General features: G+C 40.6%; 1 protein-coding gene across 1 annotated transcript; it reads right to left on the reverse strand.

Moving 5' to 3' along the window:
* Nucleotides 1-4,201: 4,201 nt before the first annotated feature.
* oscp1b (organic solute carrier partner 1b) lies at nt 4,202-17,277 on the reverse strand (the record flags this gene model as incomplete). Its single annotated transcript, XM_083903578.1, has 11 exons — nt 4,202-4,660; nt 7,204-7,267; nt 7,357-7,496; nt 7,709-7,778; nt 9,747-9,875; nt 11,753-11,856; nt 11,961-12,041; nt 12,672-12,839; nt 14,670-14,824; nt 15,934-15,975; nt 17,166-17,277. 11 exons carry the CDS (start codon nt 17,275-17,277, stop codon nt 4,541-4,543), a joined length of 1,185 nt encoding a protein of 394 aa, XP_083759704.1. The 3' UTR covers nt 4,202-4,540.
* Between the last annotated feature and the right edge of the window lie 4,242 nt (nt 17,278-21,519).

The raw sequence follows: 21,519 nt of genomic DNA on the forward strand, positions 1-21,519 counted from the left end.
TGAGTGTTCGGGGGGGGGGGGTTACTCTCCCTCTGTCCCTCTAACGCAGCACACACGACAGAGAATCCGGCTTCTTCGCGAGGAGAAGCTCAGCTTCTGTTGCCGAAATGAGCAATTAAAGCTAAGCCTCCGCTCCGCGCTGATCGCATCTTTCCACAGCGACAGCGCCACCTGACAACGGAAGTGACGCACACGCAACTTTGTGTGATTGACAGGCGCGGCCGACCAATGGCAGCTCACGCCTTCTTCTTCTTCTTCTTCTTCTTCTTCTTCCTCTTAGTAAATTGTTTTTCACTGATGATGAAACCCTTCTGCATAATAAAAGTTGCTAAATGGAACGGCATTACATCATAGATGATTTGATTTTATCCCAGTTTATGTGTCACTTATTGTGTTATGTGCATAGAATCATCATCGCCCCCCATGTTACATGTGTATCTATTAACTACACCTTGTTGTTTTTTATGCACAATTATGCAACCTTTTTTTTTTTTTGTCAGATTTGAAATACACTTACATTAGAGCAAGGCTATTCAACTTAAAGTGTGCATTATGAAATAAATCTAAAGCAAGTGGCCATAAAATCCTCCTAATATGTCACAGAGACTCAGGAATAATGTTCATATAACAAACTGAACTCACCAACAACAACAGTACAGACAAAATATTTGCATTAAAAAAAAAATATTTTGCAGACTGCAAATCATGTTTATGTTTTGAAATCATGTTTTTGGCATGTGGCGCCACCTACCGCCGTCTACCAATCATTGCAGTCAGTAGAGTCTCAGCTGCCGAGCGACCACGGGTTGCCAGTTAAGTCAGAAAACGAAACCTAAAAGACCTCAGTATTTTGAATTTGAATGTAGTAACTGTTTTTGGCCACATTCTTGGCTTTATTGAATTTTTTTTTTTTTCCTGTTTTTCTGTCAAATTTTTTTCCTGTTTTCCTGAATAATTTTTTCAGTTTTTCAGAGTAATTTTTTTTCTGTTTTTCGTGCAAAGATTTTTCCCCTTTTTTCTGAGTATTTTTTTTTTCTGTTTTTCGTGCAAATTTTTATTTCCCTGTTTTTCTGAGCAATTTTTTCTGTTCTTTTGTGCAAATTCCCCCCCCCCTCCCTGTTTTTCCGAGTAATTTTTTTCTGAATTATCGAGAACTCTCGCGAGAACCTCCAACCTGCAAGTGACTCCCATACACACCGATGGTGACTCCTACCGTAGCGGGTCAATCAAGGTAAGGCGTGTAATTAGTTACACACAGGCTATGATACTCCAGTTAGTTATGTTTTGGACTGTATCCTTCTATTGTAAGCCTATCGCTCAATGTAAAAAAATGTGCACGAAAAAACAGAAAAAAAATTACTCGGAAAAACGGGGGAAAAAAATTACTCAAAAAAAACAGGAAAACAATTACTCAGAAAATCAGGAAAAAAATTAGTCAGAAAAACAGAAAAAAAATTATTAAAAAAATTAAACCTGAAAATTAATTACTGAGAAAAACAGGATTTTTTTTTTTTCCAAGTGAATGCAATACGCTTCTGTACAGCAGAGTGACATTAACGCTGAGTAAATGTTCCTTCTCTCAGTTTAGACTCGCTGATGAGCCCGACGTTCCTCCCACTGCTGCCAGTTTCAAACCAGTGGGCAGGTGTCACAGACACAGAGAGGCCCGTTTAAATGGCAGAGGGTTATTTGAGTTGCACTTGACTTCCTGCCTTGACTCAGCGGAGCATATGCTCCCCGGCCACATGAAACGCTTGTCAGCCTGTGGCTTTGTAGGGTGTCCTGCCCACAGTCCCATGCACAGGAAGATGAATCATTACTCAGAATGCGGGGTTTCTGTGAGAGGAACATTTTTAAAGCCCTTAGGCATTTTTTTAGGGAAACTAAACTTTTCTGGACTTTTTTGGGAATATTATTTTTGGCCCAATAGCAAAAAAACAAACAAAAACAAATCTTTGTTGCCAGTTTGACGCAACAAAAGGAAAATATCTCATTTGAATGAGTTTTTTTTTTCTGATATTCCGATTACATATAATTATCCTGGTAATTGAATACACTGGTAATTTTGCAATTATCATGTTGGTTCCTTTGTGAGCTCACTTGATTGCAGTTTGACTGGCATGTGCTTTGGTTTCTGCAGTGTCACCCCCCCAGGCATGTTGTGATTCTCATCTCTGCTTTGCCAAGATTAGGGAAGACCTCACCAGAATCCTCCCTCCAAAGATCAAGTAATGTCTCAGCATGTTTTACCTGCATGGTATGTATTGTGTGTGTGTGTGTGTGGTTGACTGGGGGAGTGCAGACTATCGTTCTTGCTATGACTCGCACGCAGACTGCACACACACACACACATACAGAAAGCCGTTGCTATAGCGATTCCCAGTGTAGATCCGTGGGAGTATCAGACATTTAAGCAGGTCGTTTCATAATAATCTGGTCTGATGGTTAGACATAGTGAATAAGAGTGAAAAAAAAAACATGACCTTTCAATGTATTTGTCAGATACTGCTATAGAAATGCATGGCAAGTCATTATATCTGTTTTTAATTTTTTAAAGGTTTAACAGCGCCCCCCACTGTTGCATCTTATCTAGTGCAGGACACAATCGTTAACCCTTACCCAAACCATCCTACGGTATATGTGTGTGTGGGGGGGAAAAAGGACTCCTGTGCAGGTATTGTTTTTAAACTTAATATTTAACAATTTATTTAAAAAAAAAATCCTATATTCACATTCAACAATTTGACAATTGCAGCGATGTGCACTTCCTTAAACAGGAAATAAACAGGAAACACTGGAATAAATTAAGTGGTCAACAAACATATTTACACTTTAGACACAATTCCCTGTATTACATTGTTTTCTATTATAATCGTGTAACATTTACATTTTCACAGGTTGCCTCTCTAGCCATTTTTTTTCAAAGTAGGACATCATGATATCAGACGTGTACACACACACACACACACATTTTTGAAGTTTTAGATGCCATAAAGTAAGAATGCTTTCACAATAAAATCAATAAATTGGTGCAACTACCCTTGCCCTTTGGAGCAGCATCAATTTTTTCATAGCACATTGACAGGGATGTTGTAGGATTCTATTCAATTGACCAATTATAGCAAATAGGTGCACAGTACAGCAACACGACACAAGGTAGACCACGGGAAGAATTGATGCCGTTTTAAAAAGGCAAAGGGTGGTGAGATTCCGATTTTTCTTCGGTTAGATAACGCTGCATTCTGTAAATTGATAAACCTAAACAATAAGACTTACATTTGCGAAAGCATTCTTACGTTACAGCACTTCCCACACCCGTCTAAAATGTCTATGTGTGCAGTGCTGTATATAATATCTTATAGGGAATTCTAGTCTATGATAGAAAGAGCACTTAGGTTTTTTTTTTTTTTTCCTAGACAGCATCATTTCATCATTGTTTCTTAGAATACACACAACTTTTCTTGAGAAAATTCTTACTTTTAAAATGTTCCTAAGTGAAACGATTGGGTATGAGGCGAGCCTACAGATGCCCGAAACACTGACGGAAGTACACACAGTCAACTGTTTGGCGCAAAGGTCTAAAACACAAGTCTTGTATGAAAATATGTGGAATGTGTATTTTGCATACAGCAGCACAGTAGCATCTGAGTCGGATTAAAGAAAAAACAAAACCTGACATCATACAAACAGACACTTTGCGGTTACCACACACACACACACACACACACACATTCTTGTACTTGCTGCATACTGAGGACCAGAATTTCCACTTTATAAATCAACACAATTACAAATATCTACTTCATGAATGACATCTACAAAGAACTACTGGTCGCAGTACCATAAAATGTCTGCAGGTGGAGCCCCAGAGCAAAAAGGGCTGGAAAACTTTTTCGATTATTTATTTATTTATTTATTTATTTTTTGGTCCAAAATTTGACAAAAATGTCATACTTTAATATGCCGTCCAAAATTTGAAAAAAAAAAATTGGGCCCAAATTTTTGGTCCAAAATTTGACAAAAACGTCATACTATACTATGTCGTCCAAATTTAGATAAATTTTTTGACAAATTGAGTATAGCATGTTATAGCAACCTAAGGAAGTGATTTCAATGAAAACAAAGTGAGGACCGGCCAAAATGTCCTCACTCCGTAAAAATGACCTCACTTTGTTGGTTAAAAACCCTCACTGGTCCTCAGTATGCCGCAAGTACAAGTACAAGTACACACACGCACGCACGCACGCACGCACGCACGCACAGTCCTAGTGTTTATCACGATGCACTGAAACTCCTCTCAGTTTACAGCAAACAACCTACCGTAGCTGAACGCTAAGCTAGTGATGACGTAGCGGATCGTTTTGACAACCAGTTGAAACACCTACTCACACGTGAGCTTCAAAAGCACCAATACGAGGGTTCCTCTGGCTGCGCGTGAGGTTTTCTGCGGTATCTTTGCAGGTGCGGGCGGCACGCCGGTCTACGGCAGAGCAGTCGGTGTTTCCATCCCCTGGACACTTCCGTCCGTGCAACGCACGCATCACAGGCCGTCCATCATGGCCAGAAGGTCATCTCCTTTGCTGCTGGCGCCGGGAGATTGATCCCCAGAGTCTGTGAACTCTCCCATGATCTTTGCCAGCTCAGCGTTGGCTTGTTGGTCCTGAAAGACAACGTCGTTCAACAACCGTAGTGTCGGAGTTGGCAAAGTATATATATATATATATATATCTCATTATAGCAAAGCCTCACATATCTGATCATTAGATGGGTTTCCATCAGCATGTGTTCATGTGCAAAATGACAGAAGATTTCAACACATTGCATAAAAAGATTTTATAATTGAGGGCACAGGAAAAGTTGACATATCAAGACACGCCGGTAAGTGTCAATTCAAGACGATGATTAGAGATTACGTGACTGAAGTCACTCCAGGTTCCACGGTTCATGGCACTGGAAAAATGTCAGCAATTGGTTGACAAGAGGAGGGAATGTGTGGACTGATGAGGAAACCACAACATTCCTCCACTGACTTCATGCAAAAAGCAAAATATTTTTCCAAAATAATAAATGAGAAGCAGCAATAAATCGGCACTATGTATCAACAGTTACTGGCACTTTTAAAGCGGAACTCGACCGGAAGTTCCTATTAACGCTGTTTTTTAGTGCGCATCTGCGTCATTACCTTGTTTATGAAGCTCTGAAGGTTTCGAAACAAACAGTTCAGCCACTGCTGAGAACGCTGTGTTTTATTGTAATCTCGGGGCTCAACGAGATCTCTGAAAATCCCGTAATAGTTACGTAAAACAGCGGTTCTCCTGAACAGCAGATCGTCCTGCTCCGGGCACTAGTCCGGGCACTAGTCCGGGCACATCCGGTTGCGTACATTGAACCGCAGAAGAAGAATAACGTCCGTTGTGGTGGTGTTTCACGAGCGACAGTGTCTTCTGACTCTGGGTCAAAGTCATAAAAAGGGACTGTGGCGGGGAGTCGTGAAGAAGCTATTTTTAAACACTGTTAAAACAATGTTTTGATAATGAGTAGCAGTGCATCCACCGTTCCAGAGGGGGGAGCTGCGCTTCTGAGAGCTGGTGTGCTGAATAGTACTGGCCAATCACAAGCCTCTGTCTTCTGGGGGGGGGGGGGGGAGTTCACTCTGAAATATCGCGGCTGATGAACAGCGTCAGAAAAGAGGATTTCTATCGGCTCGTTTACAGCAACTAGGAGGTTTTTGACCATAAAAACAAGTTAATGTATGTAAGTAGACCTCCATAACTAACATATATGTGCAACAGGACCAACTCTATGTGACCTTTAATGTCAATCTCATCAAGCTGCACCTTCTTATCCTTCATCAGTGGTGAACCTGACATTACATTTTGCGCCACCTACTGCTCATCTCAGTGAACTAACTCCGAATAATAAATTGATTAGTTAATAAAGGCCCAGAGAAATTCCTCAGGTCTCAAATTAGAAGTTTGTGCCCTCTATTATGGCTACGGCATAAGACTAGCATTCTGAATAATGCGTGAACACGAAATAAAAGTTATCCTTGTTGAAGTCAGGTTTTGTCAAGTTAAACCACAGACCACACACAATTACCCTGTTCACACCTGACATTAAAGGTCACATAGAGTGGTCCTGTTGCACATATATGTTAGTTATGGAGGTCTACTTACATATATTAACTTGTTTTTATGGTCAAAAACCTCCTAGTTGCTGTAAACTTGCCGATAGAAATCCTCTTTTCTGACAGTGTTTTTCAGCCGCGATGTTTCAGAGTGAACTTTAACCCCCAGAAGACAGAGTCTTGTGATTGGCCAGTACTATCCAGCACATCCGTTCTCAGAAGCGCAGCGCCCCCCTCTGGAACGGCGGATGCACTGCTCCTCATTATCAAAACATTGTTTTAACAGTGTTTAAAAATAGCTTCGTCACGACTCCCCGCCGCAGTCCCTTTATGACTTTAAACCGGAGTCAGACCCAGAGTCAGAAGACACTGTTGCTCGTGAAACACCTCTACAACGGACGCTATTCTTCTTCTGCGGTTCAATGTACGCAACCGGATGTGCCCGGACTACCGCCCGGAGCAGGACGATCGGTTGTTCAGGAGAACCGCTGCTTACGTAACTATTACGGGATTTTCAGTGATCTCGTTGAGCCCCGAAATTACAATAAAACACAACGTTCTCAGCAATGGCTGAACTGTTTGTTTCGAACCGTCAGGGCTTCATAAACAAGGTAATGACGCAGATACACACCAAAAAAAACAGCGATAATAGGAACTTCCGGTCTAGTTCCGCTTTAACATCCGTCCTCAGTGATCCAATCGCAGCCAAATCGCACCAAGTACAGGTTTGAACGGTCCTAATGTGCCTGATGCGTCCTCAGATCTGACGGAAACCACATTCAGAGGTGATTTGAGGATGTATTTGTCCACAATCCTGAGCTGAACGTACACAGGACGGACTAGAGACCACCTCCACACCTGACATCGTTTGACCAGGTGCGAACAGTCATACTTAGTACGATCTGACCAGGATCGGATCACTGACGAAAGACGTTAATACAGGTATGAACGGGTCCTAAGTAACATATACTCTTGTGACAGATCTACGCTCAGACTTTTTGTCTCTAAAACGAGTGAAAAACTCCGACACGAGACAACGCTTCTCTGACAAAATAAGTGAGATAAAATATCTTTACCTTTGTTGCTTGAATGTTTATGATTCCACACGACAGCGCATCAGGTCTTGATATTGATGCCTCTCTGTTAAGTTAATAAAACAAGCAATCGATTATTTTCACAGACATAAAATGAAAACTTTAATTTGAACACAAAAACAAAAAGGGACTCACTCTTCTTCCTCGTCCGTAGCAAAAAGGTTGACTCGGAAACCGCTGTCTGTGCTTCCCGATTTCTGAACATCTAACCCTCCCATTAACTTGGCCAAAAGATTCAGCTCCTCTTTGGCCAAAGGGTTGGGAGCAGCGTTGACCTGTTGACACACAGCGGATTGTTTACTTGAGCGTATTTGCACGACAGGATCCTGTTCCTGTAAATGAGTCTGGACCGGGGCCATTACATCCCTAAGTATGTGACCGTGGACATGACGCAGCGGCAAAATCAATCTTTTAAAATAAATGTAACTTTTGTATTCATGATGCAAAAGTGTCCTCGTTTACAGGACCGACAATGAACGAGTTTCACCTTTGTGTGCTGGGCTGAATTTTTCGATGTTCCTGACATGTGGGTTTCCACCGGACGGCTTACACTGTACCTGTATGAGGAGACGAGAAAGACGGAGTCAACGCTTATGAGGATACGACAGTGTTAAAGATGACATTTAAAGCCCGCACAACAACCTCTCTGAACTGAAGTTTATTTAACTACACATTGCACAATCAGTATAAGTGTTAAAGGTCACATAGAGTGGTCCTGTTGCACATATATGTTAGTAATGGAGGTCTACTTACATATATTAACTTGTTTTTATGGTCAAAAACCTCATAGTTGCTGTAAACTAGCCGACAGAAATCCTCTTTTCTGACGGTGTTTTTCTGCTGCGATATTTCAGAGTGAACTTTCACCCCCAGAAGACAGAGTCTTGTGATTGGCCAGTACTATCCAGCACATTCGTTCTCAGAAGCGCAGCGCCCCCCTCTGGAACGGCGGATGCACTGCTACTCATTATCAAAACATTGTTTTAACAGTGTTTAAAAATAGCTTCATCACGACTCCCCGCCGCAGTCCCTTTTATGACTTTAAACCGGAGTCAGACCCAGAGTCAGAAGACAATGTCGCTCGTGAAACACCTCCACAACGGACGTTATTCTTCTTCTGCGGTTCAATGTACGTAACCGGATGTGCCCGGACTAGTGCCCGGAGCAGGACGATCGGTTGTTCAGGAGAACCGCTGCTTACGTAACTATTACGGGATTTTCAGTGATCTCGTTGAGCCCCGAGATTACAATAAAACACAACGTTCTCAGCAGTGGCTGAACTGTTTGTTTAGAACCGTCAGGCTTCATAAACAAGGTAATGACGCAGATACACACCAAAAAAAACAGCGATAATAGGAACTTCCGGTCTAGTTCCGCTTTAAATATCTAAACGTAAATGTTGTTTGTAAAGGGATACTTCATTTGCTTGATTTGTTTGATCTTATAAGTCTTTGCATTTAGTTTTGCTAAGTCAAAGGTTAATGGGTTTGCAAGTTTAGTTTAACACATCACTGCCACTCACTTTAGAATGGCTGTGCGTCACAGGCATGTAAGCGTCTCTGTGCTTTTATACCTTGGGGTCATTTGAAAGTAATGCTCTGCTAAATTGGGCATTTTAAAGGTCACATAGAGTGGTCCTGTTGCACATATATGTTAGTTATGGAGGTCTACTTACATATATTAACTTGTTTTTATGGTCAAAAACCTCCTAGTTGCTGTAAACCAGCCGATAGAAATCCTCTTTTCTGACGGTGTTTTTCTGCCGCGAGATTTCAGAGTGAACTTTCACCCCCAGAAGACAGAGTCTTGTGATTGGCCAGTACTATCCAGCACATCCGTTCTCAGAAGCGCAGCGCCCCCCTCTGGAACGGTGGATGCACTGCTCCTCATTATCAAAACATTGTTTTAACAGTGTTTAAAAATAGCTTCTTCACGACTCCCCGCCGCAGTCCCTTTTATGACTTTAAACCGGAGTCAGACCCAGAGTCAGAAAACACTGTCGCTCGTGAAACACCTCCACAACGGACGTTATTCTTCTTCTGCGGTTCAATGTACGCAACCGGATGTGCCCGGACTAGTGCCCGGAGCAGGACGATCGGTATTTTGCACCAGGTCTGGGACACGTGTGGCTTTTCCGCAGAAGAAAATGGAAAATGCAGGAAGTAGGATGGACGTCGAAAAGAGAAAATGAGCTTCTACTTCTCACGTTTCGTTAGAATTATTATTAATAATAATGTCTGTAAACATTTTCCTGAAGAGTTAATGGTCTCAATCGCCAGTTTCAGGTCTTCTTCAACAGAACATGATGTCAATTATGTGGACACCAGTGTGATTGACAGCTGGCTGCAAGTGACAGCCGTGAATTTAAGATTGCAAAATGTGACACAGTGGCCAGTCAAATTGCAAAACAAGCATTAACAGCATACAAATAATTTCCCGTTATCTTCTCCCTCTTGACTATTTATACAAGCCCTGACTAACGCAGAGTCATAGTAACCAGCGCGAGGATGCATGAAAGGTCTTACATGTTTGTGCCAAGTTTGGTTACCCTGTCTCCAAAGATCTCAAAGGAGCCTTCCCGGACAGCTGCAGCGTAGTTTCCTCCGTTCGTGAACTGCAGCCTGTTCACTTCTTCCCCCGTACAGCTAAACATCCTGTAAATAGCACAATCAAAATCACAACATTTTGCGGTATCTTCACAGTTGCCTGTTGTTTTGTTGAAGTCAGGACGTTCTGCTGCACATGTGATCGCACCTTTTCCTCTGAGTATTAAATGTTTGACTGTGGACAGTCCAGGCTTATTTTTATTTTTTTTTTGTTTTAAATTGTGACTCCTGTAGGGCTGGGTAATATATATCAATATTAAAACTATGGTCACATAAGACAAGATTAAGCCGGATATCGTCATATCGTGATAAGGTATCTGTAAAATCTGATTTCAAAGGTTGTTGTATTGAAAATAATCATGTTTAGTATATTGAATTAATTTGTGAAAGACACTAATTATTATAAATATTATATATATATATATATTGGTTAAAACAAATACATGGAATACACAAAATGTTATAATTTACTATTAATTTTAAGCATAATTATTAGTGGTATAGCAGAATTTGAGCTTATTTATAGCAAATGTAATTATTTCTAAATGGAAAACGGTTGTGTTTAAAGCCATACATATTCTCGTGTTGTACTAAGAACATTAAGAACATATATGTATAAAATACTGTAAATACGTAAATATTTGGTGAAGGGATAAAGCAGTGTATACGTTGAGTTGTGTGCAATAGTAATGGGTTAGGTACATATAAGTTTATACTCCTTTTCAAACATGTATGTGTTGTCATTGTAAATGTTGCACATGTGTTTGAAAAAAAAAAAACAAAAAAAAAAACAACAACCATCTTCTGGCACATGTAAATTTAACATTAAAAAGCCAAATAAATAAACCAGGTATAATCTGGATTGAACGGTAATAAATGTATTTCAAGCATAGAATAGATATTTCATTTTAGAGTGTTTTACAGTGTGTTGTTAGAAACATCTCAAAAGAAAACTTTTCATGAGCCCAGAGATAAAATTCTTGTGTGCAGCTTTATATCCACATATATCTCATATATCGGGATTTAGCCTAAAAAAATCCAGATATTATTTTTTAACCATATTGCCCAGCCTTACCGTAATGTTGAGTTGATTTATATCATGATATATATCAATGCCAAATTACATTTTTTTTTTCCCCATAATGCCCAGTCCCAGACTCACTATGACCCTGTTCTGGGAATCATGTTGAAACACAGTCGCTCTTTCTGATAAAACATGGCCGCTAGGGAGGGAAACACATTTCCAACACTTAACAGGATGCTCACGACACTAAATCTGCACCCACTTAAGTCGACGACATCTTGAGAATATGCTCACGGTTAGACAACCTTTTCCAGATGAACACTGAAGTTTGTAAACCTCCTTCACCAGTTTTTATTTTGCATGGACACAAGTGGAGCTACTGGTGTGTTCGGCTTTATTTGGCCAGTCTGTGTCACTTGGGTAAATCTGAAGGAATGATTTCAAACATCAAGGTCATGTATATATAACACATTTGAACTCCTGTCTACCATGATTTAAAATTGCGGACTTTCTCTATGGACGAGTTTTTGTTGTGGAGATTTAAAGGGGAAAACAAACTTCAGTTTCCAGTCAGAAAAGACTGTCCATCAGTTGTAGAAGTGAGTGAGGTGTGTGTATTCTTACATGGCAGTACCTCACAATACTACACTTCAAAAAACAAAACCTGAACTATCCCTGTAGGTAAATGCGACACAAGCTAAACACATCTAAAAGTAGAATGTAGACGCTTCTTCGACAGAACCTTTGTCATGCAATTAGCTGCAGACAGGCCCTGCAAAAGGTCTGGGTATAATCAGAAAACAGAGATTATGTGAGACTAAAAGCTTCCACTATCGCTACCATCCTTTTAAAGTTAATTCTGTTGAGTCATAAGGGATATAAGAGCTGTTTGCAGTTGTACCTTATCAAGCCTGGGACTTGTGTGCCATACGGCACAGGGCCACTGGTGGGAAGAACAAAGCGGCCGTTGGAGTTCTGTACTTTGTCTTTGAGGAAAATGGAAACCTGGCATAGGAGAAAACACACAGTAAAAAGCCTTGCAGTGAAAATAAGACACTAAAGGGGAAAAAAAAAGGACATTGAATAGATCTAAATGGAAATGGACTTACCCTGATGTGCATGTCTTGGAAGAAGATTAGAAGAGTTTGTCTGATCAGCTGGAAATCACCACTGGATAAGGGTGTATACATCTAAAAAGTCAAAATAAAAGCAAACATTTGAAAACACCTGAAGTGATTACGAATGGAAAGTGTGGACCTCGATCAGAATACGTAAAACTACCATACCATAGAAAAATTGAGTTCTACTTATAATTTATTTAAAATAGGTTTTTTTCAACTGCATAATAATAATAAAAAAAAGACACAAAATACAATACTTTATTTTAGTAAGCAAGTAAGGCACTTAAAATGCTAACTCATCTGTTATTGCACTGGCATCCAGATGTTTGGTTTACTGGTGGACCCATTACTATGACTGTGACCTCTCTAACACTAATGTGATTCCTCTTATTGGCTGAGCAACACGGACTCCATGGCAGTTTCTTCAGTCCAGCCTGAGAAAAAGCAATGGCACTTTATCAGCTACAGCTGAGTATGTATGACTAAACAATAACAAAACAAAACAATCCGGGGTTTTTACATCTGAAGTTCTCTCTTCTTAGTTCCTCTTTATATAGTTGGACACACTTCAGAGTCTCTTTCAACATTCGCTGAAAGTTTTGTTCCAAAAAAATCAACGTCTTGCAGAACCCAAACAGTGTGTCATATATATAACTACCCATTTTTTTTTTTTTTAAAGTGAATTCACATGTGCCTCACCTCTATGAGCTGTTGAAAAGTCTCATCGACCTGGCTGAGAATGCTGGGAGTGTCTTTCACAAAGTCCTTGATGGCATCCATGTGGTTGAAGGACACCAGGAGGATGTCCTTCGGTCGGGGACACAGAAGCACCTGGTACTTGAAAGCCATGGTCATCAAATCGTAGAGCTGCGAAGAGGAAGAACATGCACGACGTGACTGTCTCACACAACAACAGCAGGATCGGTTTGTGGATTTTGATGCATAACAACGGAGAGCGCTGCATATAGAGGGTTAGATACACTAACTGTAAACGCTAACTGTTGCTATATAGATTTAGGTTTGTGTAGATAAAAAAGCATGACTGATTTTAAACTATAACTGTTGTGTATATTCCGGGATCCAAATGCTGTTGATGACTACAGCAATGGGGTCGTACCTATGTTCCCCGGGTCCTATGTTCCCCGTTTTTCCAAAAAAGGTCCTATGTTCCCCACTTTGTATGTGACAGGGGAACATAGGACCCTTTTTTGAAAATGGGTAGGGTTAGGGTTAGGTTTAGAGAAAGGGTCCTATGTTCCCCGGTCACATACAAATCGGGGAACATAGGACCCAGGGAACATAGGACCCGGGGAACATAGGACCCGGGGAACAACAATAATTAAATAGTGTTTTTTATTACTTAATTAAACCGCATCTAAAAACAAGTTCTGTGATTTGAGATCCATTATGTTCTTTCTGCATTTTATAGCTAAAACAATCAGTAATCAGTAATCAGTAAGTCAATTATAGATTAAGTGATGATGAAAATAAAGGCCACATTATACTTCTCCGACTGCGTAATGCGTTATCCGTCTGCGTCACCACGTAGACCACTCGAGCCTTTATACTTCTGCGTCGTGGTGACGGATAGGCGCTGCAATTTCCCCCCCGATCAGTAGGGGTCGCTGCGCAAGGTTGTTGTGCTTTTGGCTACAGTGAGCAATGGCGTCCGAGGGAAAAAGACTGTTGTTGTTGAATACAGTGGCCGTTTGTCACTTTTCTGTGTCCCGGAACGCAGTTTTAAGATAATTTGAGGCGAGAAATTGGCCATTTAGAGTCTAAACATGTGCTGTGTGTGTTAAGATATGATGTATTTATAGTTCGGTAGCGACCAAGTCAGCGGTGATCAGCCCTTGACGGAGTGACGGACACTTAAAAAATATTCCGTGCAGCCGGAGACGACGCAGAGACTCTACAACAGTTTCTGCGTCGACGCAGAGGACACTGCGTAGCCTACGCAGAGCACTTTACGCAGGAGTATAAATTGGGCTTAAGAATTAGTTGCAAGGCTAGAATGAACAAGACTGACACACTTTATGGACACAAGTATTTGGCCAAAGCTAAGAAAGGTAGCTAGCTTTAGCTTAGCAGCTATCCTGCTAACAACACTAATGTCACCCTGCAGCGTGAGCGTCAGAGGTACAGTATAAAGCGATGGTGGTGTCTGAACAAGTTTCAGGAACCAAGTTAGTGTAAAGTGAAAAGTTTAAAAACAGTGGGTCGTGTGTCGTTTGTCTCATTGAATTCACATATTTCAACAGGCTTTGGACGAGGCACAAAGCAAGGACTATAAAGACATGGTTTTTTTGGCGAGTTTGGTGCTGAAGAACATGACCAGCCCTTGACAGAGGCCTGAGCTCGACCCCATCGAGCACCTTTGGGATGAACTGGACCGGAACAGAGATTGCAAGCCTGGAACTTCTCGTCCAACATCATCAGAATGAAGGGACACAAACTAAAAACACCCATAGAAATCTTGAGGAAAGTCTTCCAAGAAGAGTGGAAGCTGTTATTGCTGCTAACGGGACCAACTCCACACTAAAGTACTGTATAAGATAAGATAAGATAGTCCGACATTAGTCCCGCAGTGGGGAAATTTACATCGTCGCAACAGCAAAAGACAGTAAAGATATAGATAACAAATAATAAACATGCACTTCCAAGAAAGTACAATATATAAAGATATTAACACTCTACCTTGTCCATGCTGGCTTGATTGAGCCTCATGATGGATGCGTGGGCCAGTCGGTCAAACACGGTCCTCAGGGCCTTCTTGGAGTAAAGCTCCTGCGGCTTGAAAAGCTCCTCCAGGAACTTTTTGTTGAACATGGTGGTGATGATGTCGTTCATAACTAATGAGGCAAAGAAGCACAGCAGAAAATGTCAAGTGGGGATGGACAAATTTGACTTTCAGCACTGTGTAGGCTCTGAGGAAGGCTTAGGGAGCATTCTATACTGTACTGCAGTGGTTTTCAAAGTAAAGGTGCGGGGATCCCTCAGGGGTCGGGCCAACCATTGCTGGGATAATTTGGACAACGATATCGTAAAGGCAGGGCAGCAGGGAAAGACATATTCAGACAGGAGTGCAAATGACAGGAAGCGTGTGCTAGCATTGGTGTTAGCATTGTGATGAGGGGGTCCCTGGAAAATGTTCTCCTCTGTTAGCAAATCCCAGGACCCCGGTACTTTTGAGAAGCCCTGCTATACTGTGCAATATGCTGACCAAAAATATTTTCATCTAAACCCAAATCCCAGACCCCTAATAAGAGCAGCTGCATCAGAAAGCATCAACATATATCCTACATGGCAGCAGAGCCACAGCAAGGTGTTTGCACTCCCCTCAAACACGTCGACTACTGACAGAAATGTCCAAAATCACCGTTGTGACCATCAACAGCAACCATTTACATACATATTTGTGGAAACAAGTGAATCTACTACCCATATGTTTATATACGTTTATAACCACTTTTAATAGCCTTAGAATAACCCTTTAATATGTACTTGAGACCGTGCTTTAGCTAATATCTTGCTCCATCGCGTTTATATGGGAATCTGAATGGGCAAACCAACCAGACCTTGAAATGGAAGCGTCCTATGAAAATAAAAAGAAGAAATATAGATATAATATAGCATAGTATAATATAGATGCCAGTAATTCTTACACACTGGACCATTTAAATTGGATTTATGTAATGAGCAGGTATTGATCGGCGTTAATCACAAGCTCCTTTACTATTAATTTGGTGATACAATCAAAGTCCAGACCACCTCAACCACCACCACCACCAAACCAGCCTAAAGACTCTGCCCGTGTACATACACACACAACCAGAACGCACTATTTAAAAGCTGATCTCTGCAGCTGAGGTCAAATCTGCACACTGGTTTGGTCTAGTCTAAAGCAGAAAGGAGAAGAGCTACTAAAAGCTATTGCTTAGGTTTGGTTTGTTTATAATACCTCTCCTTCTGTCCTCCTCTATCCAGCCAACTACTGTGGAAACTTTGTGAATTAAAAAGAGACAAATTAATTCAAAATTTTACGTGGTTGTATAGTGAAATTATACAGTGAATGTGCAAAGGGTTTTAAGCACATTTAGCACAAGATGTAGCGCCTCGGTGTAGTGTTGATATTGTAAATGTAATTTGTTTTGCTTTGTCCGTGTTTTTCCTACCTTTTAGTGTACATACATTAGTATTTTAATTGCAAAAAATACTAATTTTATTGCAATATCCATATCGTAATTTAATATCCTTATTCAATAGCTCAGCCTTGTTTCCTTATACTGTAAATACCATGTGCATACTGTGTATATTCTGCAGACCGGTTGTAATGTACATTCTACATTCTATTTATAAACCTATTTTTATAGTCAGTGTTAATATCTTTATATATTGTACTTTATATATTCTATTTCTTTTTGGTAATGCATGTTTATTATTTATTTTCCTTATCCTTAGTGTCTTGCTGCTGTAACACTGGAAATTTCCCCACTGCGGGACGAATAAAGGACTATCTTATCTTATCTTCTCTTGTTCCATTAATCTGCCTGAGGACCTCAAATTTAAATTAGCCAAGGGCTATAATCTGACATGTTCACATGATGTTCATTGATGTACAATGTCCACAATAAATAGAATGTCACCCACTGGCTACCCTGATTTCTAAAGGTTGATATCAGTCATACATAAATCCAGAAAATGTACTAAAGTGACTGAGAAAAAGACACAGGAAAAATCAAGATTATTAATTATTACTGACATTTTCCAATAAGTTAATTCCTGATTAAACATGATCAGCTTCATTATGTCAACACATTACTTCTAGTACACTCAAACATTTGCACCAACATTGCAGACACGTATGTGACCATATGATATGATTCATCACGTGTAACTGTTGACACGAAAGCTTAATTATTCACAATGAATCAACTAAAATCACTAATACTTGACAAATGTCAATGTGTTACGCAACACAAAATATGTAGTTTTATGGGGTGAAAAAAAGTGTGTTTTAAAGATAAACAACCGCATGAACCACTATTATGAACTCTTGACTTTACGCTAACTTAGTTCGAAGTAAATGGCTGCGAAGAGTGAGCAGTTATCGCATTATACCGCCGACGTCATTAGTGTTGTTAGCAGGATAGCTGCTAGGCTAAGGATAGCCGCTAGGCTAAAGCTAGCTACCTTTCTTAGCTTTGTCGGCGGGGATATTCTGCGCTCGCAGCCGCTGGTCCAGGATGTAAAGCATCTCCCCGCCGAGGTTGATGAAGAGCAGCGGCAGAGTCCTTGAAGACATGACGGTGTGTGTTTCGGACGGTTCAGTATATCTCCGGTAAAAATAGAAGCATGTAGCGGCTAACTGCTAACTCAGATGCGGGGGATCTGTCTGTTTGGTAAAACCTCTTCTGGTTGCCAGGCCACGAACACGACAACAGCCAATCAGAGCACAGTGGATAGTGACGTACACAAAGTGGGCGGAGATAAATAGATTGACGTAAAAGCGCCTGTGGAAATTAAAATTAAAATCCAATATAATCCATTTTTATTATTTTTATCATTATTATTATTATTACACCAGATGTGTCACATATGTGCTAAAACAATATTGCACATGTATCCATATCTTGCACATACTTTATTATTACTAATACTATTATTACTATTCAGAACGTATGGAAATTTGTGTTTTTATTGCATCTGAAAATAGATTTTTTTTTCAATATTTTTTTTCGATAAAAAAGTGCTTATGTGTGACATTTAACTTGAAATGTATCTGAATTTGTTCAATAAAAATGTACATTTCTTTATATACTAGAAGTCACAGATGTCCTAAACACAACCTAGTCAGTCCTGGTCAGAATTGACAGAATTATGGAAATTGATAATCAATGATATGACATCAATAAATTCAATAATTAGTGCTAACGTGGGACATTTAACTTGACATTTCTCTAGTGTGCCATTTTAAATTTAGTGTGCATTTAATGCTGTATTTCTACATGTTGTACTTTAATTAATAAACTCATCCAACAAATTTTATATGATCTAGCGCAAATTAAATTTGTGCCATGTGAAGACCCATGACATGAAAAATTGGGTGGGAGACCCGCAGCTATACAAAATACACAAGTGCAGTCACAGCGGCACGTACTGGCAAAAAAGTATACCTTGAGAGACAGACATCATTTCAAATATTAAAATAAATGATCATTTGTGGTCTCTCTGTGGTGCCACCCAGTGGTTTTAAGAAGCAACAACAACATATATTACTTTATTAGGGTTCGAGCACGACTGTGCAAGAACCCTATTGAAATTGAAAGAGTTATTAGGGTTCGAGCACGACTGTGCAAGAACCCTATTGTAATCGTAAGAGTTATTAGGGTTCGAGCACGACTGTGCAAGAACCCTATTGTAATCGTAAGAGTTATTATTAGGGTTCGAGCACGACTGTGCAAGAACCCTATTGTAATCGTAAGAGTTATTAGGGTTCGAGCACGACTGTGCAAGAACCCTATTGTAATTGAAGGAGTTATTATTATTATTATTATTATTATTCTTATTATTATTCTTCACACGAGGAATGTGCATTTTTGAAGGCCTAAACGTATCCCAAACCTCGCGAATTTTTGGGACAACATCAGACCTAACTTAAATCGCCGAACCAAAGTGGTTCGGTGAATGTGCGTCAAAAAATGGAAGTGGGCGGGGCTTCAGACTGACGCAAAAATGTGCTACTAGGTCAACTCCTGTCGGGAATAACGTACATGAACGAAACTTGGTACACACGTTCATTAGGTTGTGCCATGGGCAAAAGTCAATCACAAGTTTTCTGTGAAAGCTACAGGAAGGCCGCCATTTTGGATTGAAGGCGAAAACGGAGGCGTTTTTGGCGAATTTACAGCATAACTTGCCGTAGATACCAAAATCTACAGTTTTTGAGCAATCACCTTCAAACTTGGCGAGGTCGATGTGGACCAGTTGAGGTACGATCTAATCTGAAAAGTTTTTTGAAATATTGCATGGCGCACGAGATAGGTGGCGCCAAAGTTGGCGAAAATTGCAAATTTTCCCAACACGCAACGAAACGCTTATAACTTTGCGATGGAAGGTCAAGTCGGAGCCAAACTTGCCATGATTGATGATGGGTAGTTGCTGAAGACACCTATGCAAAAATGATCACGTTTGAAACCATCGCCTCCTGGTGGTGGAAGAGAATATACAAAAAAAAAGTTTATTTACGATTTCGGTAATAACTTTTACAGCGATTGTAAAAGTGTCACTCAAAATGACACTGAAACATTGAAAACACATGGTAGATGATGCGTGTTGAATATGATAGCGCATTCTTTAACGGTGTAGCAGCGTGGGCGGTGCAAAGTCAAATTTTTGCGACAAAAAAACAAACTCTTATAACTTTGCGAGTCCTGGTCCAAACTGAACCAAACTTCCTTGGATTGATGTTCCTCCAGCCCTGACGACGTCTACATGAAAATATTCAATTTCGAAAACAGCGCCTCCTGGTGGCAACAGAAATAATTTTCTTTGCTATTAAATCTATCTTGTCCTAGAGCTTTTGAGCTATCACCTTCAAACTTGGCGAGGTTAATGTGGACGAGTTGAGGATCAAAAGTTAGTGAAAGCTTTCTAAAATGTCGCACGGCGTACAAGATAGGGGGCGCTAAAGTTGGCGATCATTCTGATGTTGACCAAATCTCTTATAACTTTGCATTGGAAGGTCAAATATGAACCAAACTTGCCGTGGTTCATGATCGATAGTTCTTAAAGATGAATATGAAAAAACGGTCACGTTCGGAAACAGCGCCTCTGGTGGTGAGAGGATTATTACCCAAAAAAAGTACATTTATGATGATAACTTTGTGAATCCTGTTCCGATTTGAACCAAACTTCCTTGGATCGATGACAGTCCGACCCTGAACAAGTCTAGATGAAAATATTTAATTTCGAAAACAGCGCCCCCTGGTGGAAACAGAAATAATTTTATTTGCTATAAAATCTATCTTGTCCTAGAGCTTTTGTGCTATCACCTTCAAACTTGGCGAGGTCAATGTGGACGAGTTGAGGATCAAATGTTATTGAAAGCTTTCTAAAATGTCGCACGGCGTACGAGATAGGGGGCGCTAAAGTTGGCAAACATTCTGATTTGTAAAGACAGACAACGAAACGCTTATAACTTTGCGATGGAGGATCCAATGTCCTTCCCTGGATTGATGCCTTGGAGTAGTCTATATGACAATATTCAATGTCTTAACGACGCCCCCTGGTGGCAGCAGACTATGCCATCTACTGTGCAACACAAAAGAAACTGGTATAACTTTGTAAATCCTGTTCCAATCTGAACCAAACTTCCTTGGATTAATGACAGTCTGACCCTGAAAAAGTCTATATGAAAATCTTCAATTTAAAAAACAGCGCCCCCTGGTTGCTGGATATAACATTACATATCAAACTTTTTTATGCTGCTATAACAGGGATTGTTGTATCCTCCTCATACGTGATATGTGGGACCACAAAACCGCTCCGACCATGTCAGCAACAGACGACTTCCTGACAGGAAGTGGATCCGCCACAACAGGAAGTAGAATGTAACTTTGCCATACATTGCCCGATCGCCACGAAACACGATATGTGAGTCAATTGAACTTCCCTGAACATGTTAATGGACACGCCTTTGACCCAACAGGAAGTCAGCCATTTTAAACAGGAAGTCCCCTGTAACTTTACCGTACATTGATCAATCTGCACGGAACTTGACACGTGAGACCAGGAACCTATCCTGGACATGTCTGCAAAAGCTAAACTCCAAACAGGAAGTGGAACGCCAAAACAGGAAGTAGAATTTAACTTTGCCGTACGTTGCCCTATCTCCACGAAACATTATATGTGTGTCAAGGGAACTTCCCTGAACATGTTAATAGACACGCTCTGACCCAACAGGAAGTCAGCCATTTTAACAGGAAGTGCCCTCTAACTTTACTGTACATTGACCGCTCTGCACGGAACTTGGTATGTGAGGCCAGGGACCTATCCTGAACACGCAAACAATGTCCTCCCGACAGAAAGTGTAACGCACTTAACAGGAAATAATATATGACTTTACTCCACAGCCCAACATCCGCACGGACGGCGCCAATTAGAACTACGACAGCAAGCAGCGAATGAACGAGAGACGAGATCAGGGCGCAAGCGACGAGGTGGGCGCGGGTCGCGACGTAGCGTCAAGCTCGAACCCGTTACCACCGCTTGCGGTGCTAGTTATTATTATTATTATTCTTCACACAAAAAAAGTGCCTTTTTGAAGGCCTAAACGTATCCCAAACCTCGCGAATTTTCGGGACAACATCAGACCTCGCTGAAAATTTTGTAAAACAGTGGTTCGGTGAATGTGCGTCAAAAAATGGAAGTGGGCGGGGCTCTAGACTGACGCAAAAAAGTGCTACTAGGTCAACTCCTGTCGGGAATAACGTACATGAACGAAACTTGGTACACACGTTCATTAGGTTGTGCCATGGGCAAAAGT

The sequence above is a fragment of the Microchirus variegatus genome, assembly GCF_963457635.1.
Source record: "Microchirus variegatus genome assembly, chromosome: 2".
In the NCBI taxonomy this organism is placed as follows: domain Eukaryota; kingdom Metazoa; phylum Chordata; class Actinopteri; order Pleuronectiformes; family Soleidae; genus Microchirus; species Microchirus variegatus.